This window comes from Diospyros lotus, chromosome 1 (assembly GCF_014633365.1).
Source record: "Diospyros lotus cultivar Yz01 chromosome 1, ASM1463336v1, whole genome shotgun sequence".
Lineage (NCBI taxonomy): Eukaryota > Viridiplantae > Streptophyta > Magnoliopsida > Ericales > Ebenaceae > Diospyros > Diospyros lotus.
This window is the reverse complement of record NC_068338.1, coordinates 20,189,242-20,213,427: the sequence shown is the minus strand read 5'-3', so window position 1 is coordinate 20,213,427 and position 24,186 is coordinate 20,189,242. Positions and strand designations below refer to the sequence as shown.

Sequence of the window (24,186 nt, the reverse complement as noted above, 5' to 3'; positions counted from 1 at the left end):
ATAATAATAATAATAATAATAATAATAATAATAATAATAATAATAATAATAATAATAATAATAATAAATAAAAAATAAAAAAAATTCAAAACAACTAGAAGATCATGTCAGGCACCAGTTCTCCGTGTGGTACTTGCAAAGTATTAAGAAGAAAATGTACCCAATCGTACATTTTTACCCCTTACTTCTTCCATGAAGGACCTATTCATTTTAAAGCCATCCAAAAGGTTTTTGGTGCCAGTAATGCCTCCAAGCTTTTGACCCAACTTCCGGTAAATGACCACTATGGGGCCATCGTTACACTCATGTATGAAGCTTTGGCTAGGCTTCAAGATCCCATTTACGGTTGTGTCTCCTATATTTTTTTCCTCCAACAGCAGGTCATTGATCTTCAATTTCATCTAGCTTTATTAGAGGAATTACTATTTGCAACCTCTTATGCAAGCCCTCTCAATGTTCAAAATTGGTTTCACCCAGAAACCAATTCAAACCCATATTATGACAATGGATCTTTCCTCGTAGATGATCCAAACCCTATTTGGAATTTTGCAAACCAAGTCATCTAAGAAAAAAATATAACATTTCCTTATTTCCAAGAGGCTAGTTTGCAACCTTACCTATTCGAAACTAGCAGCAGCCAGTGGCCATTCCCAGATGATATGAATGAACTTGGATCCGTCATGTTCGGCAACCATCATCAGTGCTAAGCATCGGCGAAATCCAAAGCTATCAATGTGGGTGACTTAGATTACTACTTTGTAGATTCTGTAATGTTACTGTACCCCTTGACTATTCTATGATTTCTTTCTTTGTAAATATATTTTATGTTATGTAATCTTAGATCTATGGTTGGAATGGTTAGCGCGAAATTCCATGATGGATTTGTTGTACTGTTTTTTTAATACTTAACATTACATCTATATTGTCAGTACTTTCTGTTTATCATCCATCATATTATTTATGTGGATTATTCTTGGTATATTTATCTCACGAACTGTATTGTTTAAATCTTTATTTTCTTTGTTAACAATGTCTTTTTGATTATGACAAAAAGGGGGGGGGGAGAATAAGATGTTATGAGATGAGAGATTGTATGTATGAGAGTGTGAATTGTATATTATTTTTATGTGGAGAAGAAAAATGTATTATGATATTTTTTCGTGTATATGAGGAAATAGTATATCTAAGAGACAGGACATCAAGCAGGTGCAATCAAGGCAATCAGATTTGGTAATCAGGTTTGGTCTTTAAAACTCTTAAAATTATTTTATCTATTAAGCTATATCCAAAACATTTTTATACTATTAGTATTTTTAAGATGAGGAGTTCAAAAATATTTTATCACATTAATCACCTCATAAATCATGTTTTTTGCTATCATCAAAAAGGGAGAGAATGTTGAACCAACTTGCACATATTAATTAAGTTTTCATGATTAATAAAAATATTTTTATGATATAAATGTTTTCTCTTACTCATGCAAAAAGTAAATTTATTTTGAATTAAAAGAGAATTGCTTTTAGACATGTTTTCTTGTTTTAATCATTTATGTCTCAAAAACTTATATTTGGATTTTCAAACTTTGAATTAAAGGATAATTGTTTTTAAACATGTTTTCTCTTACTCATACAAAAAGTAAATTTATTTTGAATTAAATGAGATTTTTTTAGATATGTTTTCTTGTTTTAATCATTTATGTCTCAAAAGCTTATATTTGACTTTTCAAATCTTGATTTCTCATGCAAAAAATAAATTTATTTTGAATTAAAGGTGAGACATGTTTTCTTATTGTTTGAGAAAGCCTAAATAATTTTTGAATTTTAAACTTCATATTAACCCTTTCTTTAGTGGCTAAAATGCTTATAAATACCCCCTCAAACTTATTTTTTGAGTATCCAAATACTTCCATTGCATATCCAAAGCACCCGAAAGCTCTCAAACGCTCTCAAGTAAAGCATCCAAGCAATCCAAGACTCTCGAAATATTATTGGACATCCATCGAAGAGCCACAAGGTAAGAGGAGAAAAGATTTTCAAGTCTTCTACGACAAATCCAAACTTCTCCATTTGAGGTTACAAATTTATTTATTTATTTAAATATTATTATCTTGTATAATTTGTTCTTAATTGCTTATTTGTGTCCAAGTGTGGACAAATTATTTGTAACATTTAAATTACTATTGTGGATTGTATAGGTTTTCTAGAACCATTAAAATCTTGGTAAATCTAGTTTCCAAGATAAGTTAGGAAGAAAACCTTGGTGTAGTGGTTGCCTAGAACCCGTTGTAATCTAGGTGTGTATCTAGTTTCTAAGGTGAGCTAGTGTGGAAACCTTGGTAAAATTATTTTAGTGGAACCCCAAAAATGGTTAAACCTTGGGAAAGTGGACTAGGTGTGTATGAAGATACCGAACTACTATAAATTGTGTTGTGCCACATTGTATTTATTTTTGTTATATGGCTTACATTTATTATTAATCTCAAATATAATTTATTATATTTATCAAATATATATTTTTCAATAAAATCCTTAATCAAGAATATTTATTAAAATTGAGAAAAATTTTAATCACTCAATTCACCCCCCCTCTTGAGTGGCCATACCCTAAGGGACCAACAAGAAGAAATAAAGATATGTTACTAAGTTATGGAGATGGTGATATCCATATTGATGGGTACACAAATTCTGATTTTTAGTCGGATGTTGATGATCGTAAATCTATGTCCGATTTTATTTCTTTTTTAACTGGTGGTGCTGTGAGTTGGAAAAGTTTCAAGCAGGAAATCACAACGGATTTTACCACTGAAGTGGAATATGTTGCAGCATGTGATATTGCTAAGGAAGCTCTTTGGATACAAAAATTCGTTTATGAAATTGGAGTGGTTTAGTCCATTCAGTTGCCAGTATTTTTATGTTGTGACAACAATTAAGCCATTGCACGAGCGAAGGAACCATGGTCTCATCAAAATACCAAACACATTGAACATTGATTTCACCTCATTTGAGAGATTATCGCATGTGGGCACATCCAGTTGTAGAAAATTGATTCAACGAATAATGTAGTTGACCCAATGACAAAGGCTATGCCTTAGTCACAACTTGATCAGCATCTTGAGAAGATGGGTATTCGATAACTGCCGACGATGATGCACTAGTTTTGTCTTTTACATTTGATGTAAATTAGCATTAGTGTAATTGGGAGATTGTTAGTGATGTGCCCTAATGCTAAATTTAGATGACGTCTGGCATGTGTAAAATACATATGATATATCTTTGTAAAAAAGGAAAGTTTTATCATCATTCATTCCTCTCCAATTTTTTGTATGAATGAGTTCTTGGATTTCCTGTTTGAGAGTCTGATTCTTAAGGTGTTAAGAATATGTGACGAGATTCTCTGGTAATTGAATTTCTTAAATATTCCTAGTCCTTAGATTAATTGGATGGGCACTATAATTGATCGATTATGGACTGAAACCATGTTTACTACCTTGATTAGTATGAAATACTAATTGTAGTGCCATGAAAAAAAGGGTAAAAGAAAATCAAAAAAAGAAAAGGAAAATTAAAGAAAGTTGGCGGCAATTGTTGCCGCCAGCTGGCAGCCTTGCGACTGCCTCGCAGCCGCAAGGATTAACGGTCGCGAGGCGCGGCTGCCTCGCTGTTGTTTGCCACGAGGCCCAGCAGCCTCGCTGTCGCGCGCCGCGAGGCCCAGCCTCGCGGCTGCACGCCACGAGGCACAGTAGCCTCGCGGCCGCGCGCCGCGAGGCCGGCTGTTTGCCGCGAGGTGCCTCGCGGCTGCACGCCCCGAGGCACAGTAGCCTCGCGGCTGCCTTACGGCAGTGCTGGCCGCAAGGCACATTGCAGCGAGGCCCCGCTGCCCCGTGGGCGCATCGTAGCAGCCTCCCCCACCTTTCTGGCTTGGCTCTGACCCATTCAGCAACCGTCACGTGTCGACACTAGCCACCCTTGAGAATCGTGCCCTATAAATACCCAACTACAGGACATTAATGAGGACCTCCAACTTCGGTAAATCTTATCACTATGAATATACTTTGACTATTTTTTTTCGTGAATATTCATCGAGATTCGGGACTGACTTTGGCATCGGAGGGCCTTCGCGGGGAAGATTCTCGCGAGCCTTCTAACCTATTTTCTCAACATTAACAGGACCGAATCCTTGTGGCAAACCTTGTGGCGAAGCTAGTGCCAAAGCTAGTGGCAAGACCTTGTGGAAAAGCTAGTGGCAAGACCTTGTGGCAAAGCTAGTGGCAAAGCTAGCGGCAAGACCTTGTGGCAAAGCTAGTGGCAAGACCTTGTGGTGAAGCTAGTGGCAAAGCTAACGACAAGACCTTGTGGCGAAGCTTGTGGCAAAGCTCGTGGCGAAGCTTGTGGCGAACCTCGTGGCGAAGCTAGCGGCAAAGCTTGTGGCGAAGCTAGCGGCGAAGCTTGTGGCGAAGCTAGCGGCAAAGCTTGTGGCAAAGTTTGTGGCGAAGCCTTGTGGCGAACCTTGTGGCGAAGCTGGTGACGAGAGCTAGTGGCGAAAGCTAGTGATGAGAACTAGCGGCAAATCCTTGCGGCGAGCATCCTAACGGCAACCTCTCTTGAAGCAACATCTCTTACGACAACCTAACTTCACCCGACACCGAGCTCGAGTGGACCCCACATCACAAATTTTAATTGTTGTATTTTGGCAACAACAATTTGGCGCCGTCTGTGGGAAACTGCAACAAAAGGCCAATTTCAACACAAAATGCTGAGAGGGACAAGATCAGCCAGTCGGGCGAGCCCGCCTGACCCCACCCAAAGGAGCGTTCATACCAGGACAGGAGCCACGAAAAGCTCCCACCAGGCGAACTGTACAGTACCAGAATTTTCAGTAGATCACCCTAACAACGAAGTGCGTTTTGGAAACTTTCCTGTGCTCGAATACAACCATACCACCGGACTGGGGGGCATGGAGCATTCGGAGCAAGAAGAAGCACACGTAGGTGGATACACGACAGGGCGAGGGGAACAAGTCCCACATACAACGCCCGCTAACCAGGAATAACACTCATTTGGACAGTCTTCAATTCCAAATAGAAACCTCATGGGAACTTCAAGAATAGCTCCACCCACAGTCTTACTCTCAGATTATGAACTATTGAGGAAGAACTTTGAGGAGCTGAAGCAGCAGAATAATGAGCTCAGGGTGAACAATGAGGAGAATATGAGAAGACTACAGAAGGTCACTGCTTTGTTACGTGAACTAAGGCCGGACATTCATATTCCCCACATGGGACAAATCGATACAAGGGTAGAACATCGGAGATTCCAGGATAACCCTTCAAGAACCCCTCGGCAGGGGATAAGAATCAGAACACCAGGGCTGAATAGTCAAGTTCTGGAAGTGACAGACTCGAGAAGGAAAAATCACAGGAGGGCGAGAAAAGCTTCCAAGTATAGAGAGACAGCAGAAAACTCCTACTCGGGAGTGCCTCAAGACCCATCTATTTGCCAAAATGAAGGGAAGCAACAAACACTTAGCGTGTCCAACATTAAATGCCTCATAGAGGAGGTGCTAGAACAGAAACAGGTAATGATGATACCAAAAGTAACTCCCTCGAAAGGGTTCCCTCTATCTGAGGAACTCTAGAGGCAACTAGTGCAACCAGGGTTTGAACTACCACAACTCTCGGTATATTTAGGAAGGGAAGACCCCGAAAAACACTTACAACATTTTTTCGCAATGGCCGTGTTACATGGATGGAACGAGGTCAATAGGTGCAGGGCCTTCCCACTCTCCCTGGCAGGACAAGCTCAGCAGTGGTTCACTGAATTACCGGCAGGACATATACGATCATTCGAACAGTTGAAGAAAGAGTTTCTAGATGCATTCTCCGTTTATCTTCCAAAGAAGAAGAGTACAATATATCTAATGAGTTTACAGCAGAAGTCGGATGAATCTCTAAAGCAATACATCGAGCGGTTTAGGGTTGCGACACAGGAAGTAAGGGATCTCCCAATCGGATTAGCAGTGTCAGCCCTGCTAAACGGAACAACCTACACCCCGCTTAGAAGATCCTTAGCTTTCTCTGAGCCAAATTCAGTGACTGAGTTGTTCGACCGAGCAGAACAGTTTGTCACCCAAATGGAAATTTTGGACGCAGGGTAAGGTAATAGAAGAGGAAGGGAAACCCAGCCCGAAGTGCGAAGGACCTTACAAAATCCAGAAGATGATAGACCCCGACAGGTACACACTACTGACACCACAAAGCGAGGCGATAGGAAAGGCTTGGAACACCGCGCACCTCGAGAGGTACTTCCCGGCTTTAGCCCCAGGGGAAGGGATGAAGCACGAGACATAGAGTCAAGCCTATCGTCAGAAGCGTTCCTCGACCCAGTTAGAGGCCGGAATTGTCTTTAAAATTTTCCATTGTAAAAACATATATCCCCCGATAAATAAAAGAATATATCCCATGTATTCCTGTGGAGTAGGCAAAACTATAAGCCGAACCACGTAAAATCTGCAGGAGCCCAGATTATTTGTATGTGTCTTGCAGGTATGGCGGCTCAAGCACAGCTCGCTTCCAATAGGTCAAGTCGCCTAGTAGCAACCTGGTGCCGATGACCACGAGTCGGCCCGGTATTACCAGAACATCCGATGCCTATGCCCGCAGACTCACCCGGATCCCTCGTTTGAGTTCGGTGCTATGCCTTTTTAGCTAAACCCGACTCCTTGGTTGATCTGGTACCAAGGTCTCTCGGCAAACTCGGATGTCTGGTAGGAATCCCGTGCTGGACCACTGGCCAAACCTAGATTCCCTGAGGTAGACTGGCCCTAGGAAGGCGGAAAATAAGTGAAGTGATCACCTGATAGCTCCAGCATAAGACCACTCCTGAAGGTCAAGTCGCCCAGTGGCAATCTGGTGCCGATGACCACGGGCTGGCCCGGGATTACCAAAACATCCGATGCCTATGCCCGCAAACTCACCCGGATCCCACGCTTAAGCTCGGTGCTATGCCTTTTTGGCTAGACGCGACTTCTTGGTTGATTTGGCGCCTAGGTCTCCCGACAAACTCAGATGCCTAGTAAGAATCCCGCACCGGGCCACTGGCCAAACCCAGATCCCTTGAGGTAGACTGGCCTAAGGAAGGCATAAAAAGACAACAACCCTATGACAACTCTACCATGACCCCGCTTATCGGAGTTGAGTCATCCAGTTGCAATCTGGTGCCTATGACCATGAGTTGGCCCGGGATCACCAGAACATCCAATGCCCATACCCGCAGACTCACCCAGATCCCTCGCTTGAGTTGGGTGCTATGCCTTTTTGCGTAGACCCGACTCCTTGGTAGATCTGGCGCCTAGGTCTCCCGACAAACTTGGATGTCTGGCCGGAATCTCGTGTCGAACCACTGGCTAAACATGGATTCCCTGAAATAGGCTAACTCCGAAAGATGGACATGGAGAGCACAATAGCCAGAGCGTTATGATCCATCATAGGATCACCGGATGCTCCGAAGACTGTGCCCGTACGCTCGTCGGGATCCATTGACTGAGTCCGGTGCTATGCTCCCGAGCAAGACCTGACTCCTTAGTTGATCCGGCATCTAGACCTCCCGGCAAGCTCGGACACCCGGCAAGAACTCCACAGTGAAGTCTATCTATCAAGGGCATCGTTGCCCAGAGATAGTTTGGTACTTCAAGTCCCAGGTTGAGGTAAGATCTTCTTAGGCATTCCGAAACACTTGGTCGAGTCAAGGTGCTAGACCCGACTCCTTGGCTAATATTTTTTACTCTTCAATTTTGTCTAAAGACAAAACAAAAGAGTAGGGGGCAATTGTAGTTCCATGAAAAAAAGGGTAAAAGAAAATCAAAAAAAGAAAAGGAAAATTAAAGAAAGCTGGCGGCAATTGTTGCCGCCAGCTGGCAGCCTTGCGGCTGCCTCGTGGCTGTTTGCCGTGAGGCCGGCTGTTTGCCGTGAGGCCGGCTGTTTGCCGCGAGGTGCCTCGCGGCTGCACGCCGCGAGGCACAGCAGCCTAGCGGCCGCGCGCCGCAAGGCCCAGCCTCGCTACTGTTTGCCACGAGGCCGGCTGTTTTGAGCGAGGTGCCTCGCGGTTGCACGCCGCGAGGCACAGCAGCCTCGCGGCCGCGCGCCGCGAGGAGGGCAGCTGCCTTACGGCAGTGCTGGCCGCAAGGCACACTGCCACGAGGCCCCGCTGCCCCGTGGTTGCATCGTAGCAGCCTCCCCCACCTTTTTGTCTTGGCTCTGACCCATTCAGCAACCGCCACGTGTCGACACCAGCCACCCTTGAGAATCGTGCCCTATAAATACCCAGCTACAGGACATTAATGAGGACCTCCAACTTCGGTAAATCTTATCACTTTGAATATACTTTGACTATTTTTTTTCGTGAATATTCATCGGGATTCGGGACTGACTTTGGCATCGGAGAGCCTTCGCGGGGAAGATTCCCGCGAGCCTTCTAACCTATTTTCTCAGCATTAACAGGGCCGAATCCTTGTGGTGAACCTTGTGGCGAAGCTAGTGGCAAGACCTTGTGGCAAAGCTAGCAGCAAGACCTTGTGGCAAAGCTAGTGGCAAGACCTTGTGGTGAAGCTAGTGGCGAAGCTAACAGCAAGACCTTGTGGCGAAGCTAACGGCAAGACCTTGTGGTGAAGCTTGTGGAAAAGCTCATGGCGAAGCTTGTGGCGAACCTCGTGGCGAAGCTAGCGGCAAAGCTTGTGGCGAAGTTTATGGCGAACCTTGTGGCGAAGCTGGTGACTTGAGCTAGTGGCGAAAGCTAGTGACGAGGACTAGCTCGAAGCAACATCTCTTACGACAACCTAACTTCACCCAACACCGAGCTCGAGTGGACCCCACATCACAAATTTTAATTGTTGTATTTTGGCAACAACACTAATGGTTAAGTGTGGTGAATCACATACTATATGACATGGGGATGTCTCTGGTAAACTCATGGGTGGTTGTTGGAGAACAACGCACAAAATGTTATATTGATGACTGATCACATGGCAGTGTGGATAATGATTTTGTCATCAAGTTGTGATTGTGTAATTGATTCTTAGAGTTGAACTGACATGGTTGTCTTGTGTATCGGTGTGCTGGATTTTCTATTGAGCTAAACCATCTAATTGCGAGGTGAGGGTGTTCATCTATGTGGTTTCGTATTGTTGGTACATGGTGGTAGATGTTTAAGAATAGGATTTGTCACCCTCACTTTAGTGTGGCAAATGTCCTATGTGGTCTATTGTTAGTGTGATAGGAAAGTCCTTAACCAAGGCAGTATGATTAATCAGGAAAGTGTTTCCTAAGGTGTCATCTTATCATACTAATAAGATCTGACATATAGTTATTGAGTTTTTGAGTTTATCACACCATGATTCTCGCTCGGTTAGGGCATTAAGTGATAAAAGGATTGTATTATATAGTAATCATCAACTATAATAGGCTTACTTGAAGTTTGACTTTATTGCCCTCTATATTGTGTTGGACCGCTGCTAGGTGCTTCCTAAGTGTAATACCCAGTGTAACCAGTGTTAAGAGAATATGAAAGGAAGTAAGAAAACTTCCAAAAATACCCTTAAGAAGGTGATAGATCCTTGAGATTGAGAGTGCCCATGAGAAGGGTATTTTGGTAAATTGGATAGAGAAGTCCAATAAAGGGTATTTTGATAAATTAAAAATAATTCCTATGTGGAATTAGGTGTGTAAGTGAATAAAATCCCAATTTGGTATTTATGTGGAGATATATGGGATTAATAAATTCACAAAGGGTATTTTGAGAATTTTGGAATTTAATTCCATAAAGGAATTTAATTATGGAATATTGGGAAAATGGTAGATGTTCTATTATTTGAGAAAATAATTATGTTTTCCCTAAATTGGTGAATTAATGTGGTAATGCCACATGGAGGGATGAGATTAAAACTTGGAAGCCAAGGTTAGTGTCTTGTTGTGACACTTGGCTTTTTGTGGTTCAAGTATAAATGGGGTGATTTAATTAAATGCAAAAGAAATGCTAATTGGTCTTTCAAGCATTTAATGAGAGGCATGATTATATGGATTAAAAAAAATCCAAAAGAAAATGGTAAATGGTCACCATTAATGCCTTGGAAAATATGAGAGTTATTTAAATACATAAGAAAGTATTTATGTCTCTCAAATGTGATGGATATGAAAACAGTCCCATTAATTTAAATGGGAAAGAAATAAAAATTCAAGGGATGAGATTAATTCTTGGATTTGGAAAGTGATCAAAGGGCCACCATTAAATCTTAGAAGTTGGCATGGATTGCCAAATGGGTGGAGAGATTTTAAAGAGAAATGATTGGAAGGTGGAGATTTAATCTCCAAATTAAATCAAATGATAGGATTAAAACCTAGCAAAGCACATGGATTGTGCTTCCTTTGGATGGCTAAGATTTTGTCTTGTAAAGTGAGAAAAGATCCAATGGTAGATTTTAAGCAAGACTTAATGCCATGGATTGTGTTAGTTTGGAGGGTGAGGATTTATTCTCACTAAATAAATCCAATGGCTAGGATTTATTCTTGAAATATGGAAAACTAGTATATAATGGAAAGTGAGAAAGTCTTGGTTTCCTTTGGCCATTTGGAGAAAGAAATGAAAAAGGAAAGAAAGAAAGAGAGATAAGAAAGTCTCCCATGGAAGAAAAAGAGAAGAAGAAGATAAGGGATCAAGGTAAGCTTTGTTCCTTCTTCTCTTTATTTTAAGTATGCTTGAATATAAAGTAAGTTTATTTTGGGATGCCATCTTAGATGGGAGAAAATAAAGATGGAAGCTCTCTTGAAATGAAGATTTAAAGATTCAAGAAGAGATAAGAGATAGCCCCATGGGAGGGTGGCTTTGCAATGGGTTGTAAGTATGTTCATAAATGTATATGTTGCATTTGGCATGTTCTTTTATTTTCATGAGACTTATGGCCATAGGTTAGTTTGGGAACATGGTTGAAATGGTGGGTTGATGCCTCTAACCTTGGAGGGTTGTGAGGGCAAAGAAATCTAGCCACACTTGCATACATTTGGCATCATATAATCTTGTTAAGTTCATATTTATTTTGCATTGCACATTTATTGAGCTTAATAGCTCATGAGGTTTTTACCCTCACATGTAGGTTGTGAAAGCATAGTAAAGTAAAGGCAATGGTGGAATGGCTTGTGGAAGCATGGAAACAGAGATTCAAGTGTATTGCATGTCTTAGGGAAGCCTACCTTGTTGTGTTTGGTTTATGAGATGTAATTTTATTTGGTTGTTAATGGCTTGTTAAAGCCTAAGATCATGTGTGTATTTTATATTTTAGAATGCTTGAATTTATATTGAAATGAGATTATGGCTTATGGCATAATGAAGCCTAAGTTTTGGTGAAGTCTTATTTTTGGAATGTTATGGAAGCATCAAGAGTTTGGTTTGAGCCTTAATTATGGAGTAATAAAGGCAAACTTTGAAGGAAAATGAAGTATATTTATTTAGTTTAATTTTTGGAAAATTTGGGTTTGGAAGCCCAAATAAAAGAAAAAAAAAAAAAAAGAAGTGAAAATGGCAGCAATAGGCAGCAGGCTGGGGCGCGCGGGCGCACGCAAGCGTGTGGGTGCGCTGCCACCGGGCCCCGGGGCATGCCGTAGGCCCCGCCGGCAAATTTTTTTAAAATTTTCTAAAAAATTGGGGAATTTGGGGCATTTCTTAATTAATTTTGGGCCCCGGAGGAATTTTCAAAATAAAGAAATTTTTGAGCATTTTTGGAAATAAATGCCGAAATTCGAAAAATGAAAATTTTTGAGTTTTTCCTCCAAAATTGGTAATCAATTAATGGATTGATTTAAATGGTGATTTTTATGGAGCCCGATAAAATTCGTTGATGGAAAAAGAATTAAATATAAATAAGAAAATGACGGTTGGGTATCTTCATGAGTTTTCTTTATAGCCAAATGCGGTGTGGTTAAAGCCCAATTATGCTAGTGAATCCTGGGGTTGAGGGAAAGGGAGGATGAGCCTAGTTCCCACCTAGGGCGTTTCATCTTGAAACATGATCCACCCTTCACCAAAGGCCGGGCATGTGGACAATTCGGGTAATTATTCACGAGTAACACCCGTAAGTGGGAGTGGGGCATTACACTAAGACCTTTCAGAATGTCACTAAGACATGGAGAGATTCTTGTGACAGCTTGAGGTGATTCCACCAGAGTCAAAAAGGGTTTTGGAGTTATCTAATTACTATTAGGCAGTGAACCTAGAAAGTCACACATCTTATAGCGTGGCATTTGGTATCGGCACAATGCAGCTGTTATATCTCGAACATCATTAATAGTTGATGATGGTTTTAATATGTCATTAAGTGTTAATGACTCGGTTCATTAAAAGTTAATGAGCTTGTTGCAGTTTCTTCAGAAATAATGCTGAAAATTGACTACCTCACTTCAAGTAGTTGATTGCCTCGACAATTGACTGGCTTGGGGAAGATAGTCGACTCCTAGTGCCGCCTTAGCCAAATGTAATACCTTATACGTGGCATGAAATTGGAGGGTGAGGTGGAAAAATTGGAAGCAGGCTTCCTGAAGACAAAGGAAATTAGGAGAGAAAATTTTAGAGGTTGTGTGCTTGGCTTCTTCCTCTGTTAGCTTCTGATTTTGCTTTTGTGAAAAAATACAACTGCATAATTGTTACGCTGGAAAAATTTTGGATTGTCTAGGGGAGACATACAGGTGCGGGTGAATCAACATCCTCAGGCAAGCACAAGACGTGGACTGCGATGTGATACCGGATAGCTTGTTAGGTATGGAAGGACTAGGCCCACCATGCGGTGAGGAGGATTCAATCTAAGCGTAGAAATAGTTTCTACACCCACCTAACATCAAGCTACAAGTATTTGATTTATTGTATTTTATATGATGAAATATTGTATTGCTTAAATACCCAAGCTGTGTATGTTGTGTGTATTAATAACATACTATGCATGTTTGATTTGCAAAAATTTTTAAATTTACCTACACCACCATACATCAACTCCAACACTTTTAACTCAAATTTTAAACAAATCACTTTGAATCGAATTCAACAGTTTGATGGGTATTATAGGCACAATGGAGGAAAGTAATTCGACATTTTTGCTATAATTTTTTTATGATTAACAACAAAGTTACGAGAAGCTAAAAATGGTGAAACAAACTTGATAAATTGAATGAAAAATCCATGAACCACTACCTCAAATCTTTGGGTTCTTTGTGAAATCTTTGAACCACTACCTCAAAGTCTCATTTCCTCCTCTTTTTCTATTGATAAAAAAGTAGCCAGTGATTCTGTTCTATGCACAAAACGATCGATTTTTTCTATATATATATATATATATATTTGTCTTCAACTTCCTTACTTTTGAAGTGGATAGTAACTGCCTTGCAGTTACTTTTGACCCATGAACCCCTTATGATCAGGTTGGGTCTGATTCGAATTCAAATCCATATTTCTTACATATACATTACATCGTCTCACAAACTTAAGGGCCAAATTAGCCCTCGTGAATTTTTAAATTATAGTTATCTATAATAATCATCTCAATGTGTCAACAAGATAGATAAGATAGAAAATTCTAATCGCAATATAATATAACACTTGGATCACACCTGATAAGATAATCTTCATCTCAATCCCAGCTATCCCTTCCTTCATCCCTAACAAGCAACAAGGCATCTCACCCAAATAAGAAGATGTTGAGAAATTTGTGTTTTGATTTTATGAGAAAATATTTTTTAGTAAATTTGGATAAACAAATATATTTTTTAGTAAATTTGGTTCTTTGATGATGTCCAAAACCTTTTAATGCATTTTTAATATTGATAAACTTTTAATCAAGTGTAAGTTCAAATAATCGAGTATATGTTAAATCAAATCGAGTATTTAATCAAAATAACCAAGTATTTTATCAAGCATGTGAGAGTCAATCGAGTAAACTATTTGTGAAAATTGAGTAAACATATGAAAGTTTTATTGTGAAAATTAATCGAGTAAGTATTGAGTGTAATCGAGTAATGCTCAGTTCATTTTCAAAAATAGCTAATTACATATGTAAGAATAATCGAGTAAAGATGTGATATACTTGACTAACTAAACCCTTGTACTCAAGTGTGTGATACAATTTTCTATCATCTTAAAATTAATTGAGTAAGATGTTTTTGTAATCGAGTAATTATCTTTTGTACTCAAGTGAATCTACTTTTTAATCAAGTAATCTTAAGTTAAAATTTGTGGGTATCCTTTTATTCGAGTGAAATATTTTTGTAATCGAGTACAGATAGGTTAAAATATGGCTAAGTCTTTGAACTCAAAAGTAATCAAATAACATTTCTTTGTACTCGAGTAAAGATCAAATCTAATTTAGTAAACTAATTAGCTTTGTAATCGAGCGGATAATGCATCTTTCTGAAGCTTAAAAAATTAGTCAAGTAATGATTTTCTCATACATGAGTAAGCTTAAAATATAATCGATTACATAGTATATCCAATCGAGTAAGGATCAAACTTAGTTGAGTAACATGCTAAAACTTACTCGAGTATTTTCTAGCTAATTTCAAAAAATATAGCCATTAAATGCATTAAATGTTGCCAATTTCTTCTTTTCAGTTCATTAAATGTTCTTCAGACAATTTGGGCGTACTTTTGTGAATTAATATTAGTTGTTTAAATTTTATAGAGACAAAAAGTGGTAGTTATGACTCAAACAAAAAACATTCCAATTGTTTAAGGACATGTCAGCTAGCATTGAATATAGGAAATCTATAAATAGTTGTTGGGAATGCTAAAGAAGGTTACAACCGATCACAACATTGAACACTATACTCAAGAACTTTTTGCAAGAGCTTGTGCAAGCATACAAATATCTTTTAAAAGCTTTTAATTTCTCACATGCTCACAAAATACATTTTTCTGTGAGATTTCAAGATATACAATTTGTATCTATAAATTTTTCAATCTCTCTTTTGTTTAAGAGAAATACTTGTAATCACTATTGTATTATATTTTCCTCTTGAGAAATCATTTCTCATTATTTGTGAAAGCTTGTAAAGGTTACGCATGATCCTTGAAAGACAATTGATTGTGGCTGAGTCAAGTTTGTAAAACCCAAATTTGTAAAAGCTGCTAGATATAGTAAAAGATACACTTTGTGTGTTTGCAAAATCATTGGTGATAAGCCAAGGTAGTGGATTAGGCTTTGATAGCTAAACCACTTTAAATTTTGTGTGTTGCATTCTTAATTTTTGTATAATCTTATTTCTTTTGTGTTATTTGAATTTAATTTTCAAAGAAGGTGAAAAAGATTAATTCACCCCCTTTTTAAGCTAACAAGTTTATTAGAAGACAACAAAAAATAAGTACAAGAGAGATTCTTTGTTTCATTCAAATCAATTTTTTAACATTTTCTCTGACTTAAATATTAAAAATATGTTTTAGAAATGCTTGCAAGTAGTCTTTATGATCTTGATTGACGATGCATCTTTGGTGAGCATTTAAGATTTTTGAACTACCGACTTTTGAGTAGTTGTAGCAAATGAACCAACATTCTATAATGGTTGATCTCAACACCATCAAACTCAACTCAACCCAATTAAACTTTGGATTTGATGGGGGTATGGTTTTAGTTTAATCAAAAACTCCAAACACCACCTTGTCGCCTTAATGTTCAAATTTTATACGATAAATATAATTAATTAAGATCGTGCATGTGGCTTGACTATATAAACAATCTTAAACTAAAACAAGTAATGCCATCAACTTTACTCTAAAAACAACAAGGATTAAAATGCATACTATACCAAAAGTCTCATATTTATTCATTGAAACTCATCACTGTTTGTTTCTCATAACTTTGATATATGAAACTTCACTAATTTAGCATATATCGCAGATGCATTCGCCAGTTGCAATTACACAATGTTTGATACTACAATAAAGCCAACATATATTTTGGCAATCATAGTCGCTTGTGCAGTTTGACTCATTCTTTGGAGCAAATCTTGTCTCAACCCCTGTTGCTTTCGTTCCTTCAATTCCAATTGCATCTACATTTTGTGAACGTATAATATATACATATATGTTAGTCACCTCATTATATATGAAATCATCTATTTAGTACACATTTGGTTATGATTTTCAAAATTGTTATTATCATTTTGAAATTAGGTTAATTTTTAATAATGTGTTTCATAAAATAATTTTGAGAACAAATTTTGGGAAATAATGTTGAAACTAACAAATCATAATATTTTATTTCTAATGATTTTGAGAACTCATTGTGGTAAAAAAAAATGAAAATATAATGAAAAAAGTGTTTTAAAGTTTTGGGTTTTGAAAGTATAAAAAATAAGAAACAAAAATGTAGAAATTACAATAAATATATAGCCTTTAGGGTTAGAGATAGATACAAAGAGAGAACTAACCGAAGACAAAAAGGATAAGAATAGCCAAGAAAACTATTTTGTTGAAAAGTGATTTCTTCATATCTTTTGGGTTGTGTTCCGACAACTCACTTTAGTTGGGAAAAGATCTTATTTATAGTGTAGAATGTCATAAGATTTTCCTTGGAGCCAATACATATGCAGAATAAACGCTAATAAATGCTATATTTATAGGAATAATAATAAATGCTTTTTATTCATGGCATCTGTTACATTTAAATTCAATGTATTACATTTGAATTTAATAGTTTTCTTTTGGTAATAGTTAGTAAGATTATTTTTGGTGCATCATCAAAAACTTGTATGAAATGTCTTTGACCATTTAATATGTCTTTTATTATGTTTTAAACTATTTTAATTTAAATGAAGAATACATTTTTTAAATTAAAAAATTATGCATTATCTCCTATATTTAAGGGATAAGTATATATTTCACATATTAATTTGTCTAAAAAATATTTAAATTAAACTATGAAGATTTAAGCATTTTGCTGTGAAAAAATTCAATATGATTTCATAAAATATAGCTTTTATGCATTAAACTATGAAGATTTATGCATTTTGCTGCTTCTTTTAGTCTTTATTTACAAATGTTGTAAAAGAAGACAAGCATTAAGGAGTTGATAGGGAAGACATCAAGTGTTAATGAATTCTCAAGATAAGATGCAGCAACGCCAAGAGATTTTCATATCTTGCGTGATGTGATTGTAGGCATGGCTTAAACCTTTGATTTTTGGGTTTAATTTGTGCTCAAGCCCATGATCATTTTATTTATTATGTTTTGTATGCTTGGTCATTTTATTATGCATATGATGTATGACGGAATTAATGGATATATCAATGAGACCATAATTTTTTCAAAGACTCCACAAATCTTCCTATGTGTAAAAGAATATTAGATTTAAGTGGTGAACCTAATTCATTGTGACTTTCCACTATTGTAGGGGTTCATTTGTCTGATTGGGTGTGTTCAATAACTAAAATGTGAGAGTGCATTTCATGAAAGATTGTTTGATTCTCCTATTATAACCATATGATGGGGCGGTGTTCAACGGTTCTCACCTGCCTCCATGGGTGGTTGTTCGAGAACAACGCACTGAATGTGACACTAATGACTAATCACATGACTTTGTGGATAATGATCTTGTCATTAAGTTGCAATTGTGTGCCTGATCCTTAGATTTGAACTGACACAATTGTCTTATGTATTGGTGTGTGGGATTTGCTAATGTTCCAAACCATTCAATTGCGAGGTGGGAACGTTCATCTATGTGGTTTCATATTGCTATTACATGGAGGCAGGTGCTCAGGAATATGATTTGTCATGCTTATTTCAGTGTGACGAACATCCTATGTGGTTTACTATTCGTGTGACGAGAAAATTCTTAGCCAAGGCAGTATGATTAATCAGGAAAGTGTTTCCTGGGGTGTCATCTAGCCATGCTAATAAGATCTGGCACATAGTTATTGAGTTTGTGAGTTTATCACACCATGACTCTCGCTCGGTCAAGACATTGAGTGATGGAAGGATTATATTACATGGTAATCGTCAACTGTTTTAGGCTCACCTGAAGTTTGACTTCATTACCTTCTATATTGTGCTGGATCGGTGTTAAGCCCTTCCCAGGACCTTTCAAAACATCACTAGAACATGGAGAGATTCTCGCAACAGGTCAAAGTGATTCAGCCAGCATAAAAAAGGGTTTTAGCATTTTCTATTGCTATTAGGCAGTGAACCTAGAAAGTCGCACACCATATAACATGGCATTTGGTATCGACATTACGCACTTGTTATGTCTCAAACATTATTAATAGTTAATGACGATTTTTTAATATGTCATTAAGTGTTAATGACTCAGTTCGATAATAGTTAATGAGCCAGTTGCGGCTTCTTTGAAAACAACATTGAGAGTCGACTGCCTCAGTTCAAGCAGTCGACTAGCTTGGGGAAGACACTCAACTACTAGTGCCACCTTAGCTAATTATAATGCCTTACATGTGGCAAAAAATTGGAGGGTGATGAGGAAAAATTGGAAGCTTCTGTCTTCATAGATGTAGAGGAAATTAGGAGAGAAAATTTTAGAGGCTACGTGCTTGGCTTTTTCCTCTATTATCTTTTGCTTTTGCTTCTATGAAAAAATATAGCTGCATAATTGTTACACTGGGAAAATTACAGATTGTTTAAGAGAGACAAAAAGGTGCAGGTGAATTAATGTCCTCAGATTAGCACGTGACAATGACCTTGACATGATATTGGATAGCTTGTTAAGTATGGATGAACTAGGCCTTCCATGTGGTGAGGAGGATTCAGTTTTAGTATAGAAATAATTTCTACACCCGCCTAACATTGGGCTATAGCTATGTGATTTATTGTATTTCATATGAGGAAATATCAAGTCACTTAAATACTAAAACTATGTATAGTGTGTATTAATGACTTTCGTTGTGTATGTCTGATGTGCAAAAATTTTTAAATTTACCTACATCGTCGTACACCAATTCCAACACTTTTGACTCAAATTCTGAACAAATGACTTTGAATCAAATTCAATAGTTTGATAGGTATTATAGGCACGATAGAAGAAAGTAATTTGACATTTTTGGTATACATTTTTTATGATTAACAACAAAGTTATGACAAGGTAAAAATTGTGACATAAACTTGGTAAATTGAATGAAAAATCCATGAACCACTACCTCAAATATTTGGGTTCTCTGTGAATCTTGCCAAAATTATTCTCAACATAATTTAGGATGATTTTAACACTGTTATGACCGATTGATCAAGTTGAGATTTGGAGGAGAAATTGGCAAGAAATTGCATATATGATAGGTGCATGTGTGTGTGTGGAAACAAATCGCAAAAGAATGAAAAATTTGTTGTTATTTGTTTATAAATGTGCTTAGATGCCTTCATGGTTTGAAATCCCCTCCAATAATTAAATTTTCCTGATAATGATTCTTCTTTTGTAATGAAAATGGTATGACATTTAAAATCAGACTTTGCTCGATTTAAAAGGTCTTGAGCGTTTAACAAGTGTAGGTGAGCATTAAGTAATTTTGCTAATAGATATTTTTGTAAACTGGTAGTACAGATAGTGCTATTAGTATATAAGGTTAAATTTTGCATTTTCTAACTGAAAGTTTCATTTCCTCCTCTTTTTCTATTGGTAAAAAAGTAGCCAGTGATTCTATTATATGCAAAACGATCAATTTTTTTCTATATTTTTGTTTTATATATATATATATTTGTCTTCAACTTCCCTACTTCTGAAGTGGGTAGTAATTATATATATATATATATATATATATTTGTCTTAGGGTTTAGGGTAGTAAACCCTAAACCCATGAACCCCTTATGAGTAGGTCGGGTCTGATTTGAATTCAAAACCATATTTCTTATATATATGTTACACCGTCTCACAAACCTAAGGGCCAAATTAGTCGTCGTGATTTTTGAGATTATAATTATCTATAATATTCATCTCGATGTGTCAACAAGATAGATAGAAAATTCTAATCACAAGATAATATAACACTTGGATCACACTGCTTGATAAGATAATCTTCATCTCAATCCCAGCTATCTCAGCCTTCATCCCTAACTTGCGACAAGGCATCTCACCCAAATAAGAAGACAACAACAAATAGGTACAAGAGAGATTCTTTATTTCATTCAAATCATTTTTTTAACATATTTTTTGACTTAAATATTAAAAATATTTTTTTAGAAATGTTCGCAAGTAGTCATTATGATCTTGATTGAAGGCACATTTTCGGTGAGCGTTTAACATTTTTCAACTACCAACTTTTGAGTAGTTGTCGCAAATCAACCAACAATCTATAATGGTTGATCTTAACACCATCAAACTCAACCCAACCCAATTAAACTTTGGATTTGATGGGGGTATTGTTTTAGTTTAGTAAAAAAATCCAAACACCACCCTTTAGCCTTAATGTCCAAATTTTATACAATAAATATAATTAATTAAAATTGTGCATGTGGCTTGACTATATAAATAATCTTAAACTAAAAGAAGTAATGCCATCAACTTTACTCTAAAAACAACAAGGATTAAAATGCATCCTATACCAAAAGCCCCACATTTATTCATTGAAACTCTTCACTATTTGTTTCTCATAACATTGATATATGAAACTTTGCTAACTTAGCATATATCGCAAATGCATTCGCCAGTTGCAATTACACAATGTTTGATACTACAATAAAGCCAACATATATTTTGGCAATCATAGTCGCTTGTGCACTTTGTCTCATTCTTTAGAGCAAATCTTGTCTCAATCCTTGTTGCTTTTGTTCCTTCAATTCCATTTGCATCTACATTTTGTGAACCTAAAATATATACATATATGTTAGTCACCTCATTATATATGAAATCATCTATTTAGCACACATTTGGTTATGATTTCAAAATTGTTTTTATCATTTTGAAATTAGGTTAATTGTAAAAAATGTGTTTCATAATATAATTTTGAGAAATAACGTCGAAACTAGCAAATTATAATATTTTATTTTTAATGATTTCGAGAACTCGTTGGGGTAAAAAAAATGAAAATCAAAAGTGTTTTAAAGTTTTGGGTCTTGAAAGTATAAAAAATAAGAAACAAAAATGTAGAAATTGCAATAAATATATAGCCTTTAGGGTAAGAGATATAGGGAGAGAACTAACCCAAGACAAAAACAATAAGGAAGGCCAAGAAAACTATTTTGTTGAGAAGTGTCTTCTTCATATCTTTTGGGTTGTGTTCCGACAACTAGCTTGAGTAGAGAAAAGATCTTTTTTATAGTGTAGAATGTCAAAAGATTTTCCTTGGAGCCAATATATATACAAAATAAATGCTATATTTATGGCAATAATAATAAATGCTTTTTATTCATGGGATCAGTTACATTTAAATTCAATGTATTACATTTGAATTTAATGGTTTTCTTTTGGTAATAGTTAGCAAGATTATTTTTGGTGCAACATCTAAAACTTGTATGAATGTCTTTGACCTTGTAATATGTCTTTTATTATGTTTTACACTAATTTAATTTAAATGAAGAATACATTTTTTCTAAATTAAAAGATTATGCATTATCTCCTACATTTATGCATTTTGGTGCTTCTTTTAGTATTTTTTTCTGTAAGTAAGATATATTAACAAAAAAAAATGAGAAAAATGGTCTACAAGCCATGCTGGGGCATCCCCCAAACCAAGAAAAACTCAGAAATCTTCCCATGTGTAAAAGAATATTAGATTTAAGCAGTGAATCTGATTCATTATGTCTATCCATGTCGTAGAGGGTCATCAGTCTGATTAGGTGTGTCCGACAACTAAAATGTGAGGGTGCATTTCATGAAAGATTGTTTGATTCTAATATTCTAACCATATGATGGGGTGGTGTTCAACAGTTCTCACCTAACCAAAATCTAAAATGTGAGGGAGGGTGATATTAGTGTTTGTGCCCTAATACAAGATTTAGATGGCAACTGACATTTATAATTATGGGACTAATGATGTAATTCTTTCAATATATATAACAAAAACTTGTTTGTATATTTTGAGGTCATATCTTCATTCATATCTCTCAATTATTATATATGAATGAGTCTTTAGATTTCCTGTTAAAGGTCTTATTCTTAAGTGTTAAGAATATGTGACAATTGTGTTGTATCATATTTTTTGATATATGAGAAAATGTGTTTGATGAAAAACCGACCTTAGAATGAAAAACCCTTTATGAAAATCTCTCATATTTTGTATGATTAGTGTTTTAATCACCCACTAGCAACGAGAAGCGTTCTCGTGATGATGGTGCTAACCTTAAACACTTATGGCATCTTAGACTAGGCCACATAAACGAGAGAAAGATTAGCAAATTAGCCAAAAGAGGATTAATTGATCCAGTAGGTTCTAAACCGAGCCCAACTTGTGAATCATGTCTCCTCAGGAAAATGGCTAAGTCACCCTTTGTTGGACAAAGTGGAAGAGCTAATGAGTTGTAGGGTTGATCCACATCTGTATGCGGGTCGTTCTCTATAATGGCAAGAGGTTGTTATCATTATTTCATTACCTTCACTGATGACTTGTCATGGTATGGTTATGTGTACTTGATGAAGTACAAGTCTGAATCCTTTAAAAAGTTCAAGGAGTTTAAGGCTAAAGTAGAGAACTAGACTAGAAAGAGCATTAAGATACTTCGATCGAATCGAGGTGGTGAGTACTTGAGTACAGAATTCAATGAATACCTTAAGGCCAATGGCATTATATCCCAGTTAACTCCTCCTGCAACTCCACAATTGAATGGTGTTTTTGAGAGAAGAAATCGTACCTTGTTGGACATGGTACGTTCAATGATCACCTTTTTCGATCTACCAATATCATTGTGGGGCTATGCTTTATGCACAACTATTTATCTCCATAACAGGGCTCCTAGTAAATCTATTGAGAGTACGCTATATGAGATATGGATAGGAAGATAACCCAATCTTAAGCATGTTAGGATATGGGGTTGTCCTACCTATGTAAAGAAACTCAAGACAGATAAGCTGGAATCTCGCTCTAGCAAAGGAAGATTTGTGGGGTACCCTGAGCATTACAAAGGGTACTACTTCTATTTTCCCTACAACCAAAGAGTGTTGGTCAGTAGGGATGCCATATTTTTGGAGAAAGAGTTTCTTCAAGGGAGAGGCATCGAGAAGAAAATAGAATTAGAAGAAGTGTATTCTAAAGCACAAATCGATCCTAATGAAGAAGTTAATCCAAATGTAGTAGGTCCACATGAGACACACAAATCTAATAGAGTATCTCGTCCTCCAGAACGATATGGTTTGGTGATGGAAGAGATACAGGAAGCATTTCTATATGGAGATAATGGTCAAGATATTGATCCTATTAACTACAAAGAGGCAATGTCAGACATCGACTCTAAGAAATGGCTAGAGGCTATGCAGTCTGAAATGAAATCCATGTATTCCAACCAAGTATGGACTCTAGTGGATCCTCTTGAAGGAATAGTTCTTATAGGGTGCAAATGGATCTATAAGAGAAAGATTGGTCTCGATGGGAAGGTGCAAACCTTCAAGGCATAACTGGTGGTGAAAAGATATCATCAAAAGCATGGTATTGACTATGAGGAGATGTTTTCCTCAGTTGTGATGCTTAAATCTATCAAAATGATGCTAGCCATAGCAGCACACTACGATTATGAGATTTAGCAAATGGATGTCAAAATGGCTTTCCTGAATGGTTATCTTGAGGATGATATATTCATGGAGCAGCCTCGTGGTTTTGAGTCTTCCAATGCAAATCAAGTGTGCAAGTTTAAGAGATCCATTTATGGTCTTAAGCAAGCCTCAAGGTCATGGAACGTTCATTTTGATAATGAGATCAAAGAGTTTGGTTTCATTAGAAATCTAAATGAACCTTGTATGTGGAGGACGAGCTTTTCTGATCCTGTATGTGGATAACATCCTCTTAATGGGGAATGACATTAGCATGTTGATGTCAATTAAATTGTGATTGTCCAATAAATTATCCATAAAGGATTTAGGAGATGTGACATATATCTTGGGAATCCGCATCCATAGAGATAGAGTGAGGAGATTAATAGGTCTCTCCCAAAGTCTATACATAGAAAAGATGCTAAAGAGGTTTAGCATGAAAAATTCCAATAAAGGTTTTATACCTTTCAAGCATAGAATACGTCTATC

At 36.9% G+C, this 24,186-nt stretch overlaps 1 protein-coding gene across 1 annotated transcript in view; it reads left to right on the top strand.

Annotated features, from left to right (window-relative positions):
- Positions 1 to 23,565, top strand: part of LOC127807586 (uncharacterized) — a 30,181-nt gene extending 6,616 nt beyond the window's left edge. The window contains exon 4 of the mRNA XM_052345602.1: positions 23,005 to 23,565. Within this exon, the coding sequence (XP_052201562.1) occupies positions 23,005 to 23,565 (561 nt within the window). The remainder of the gene's footprint in view (positions 1 to 23,004) is intronic.
- The last annotated feature ends 621 nt before the right edge of the window (positions 23,566 to 24,186 follow it).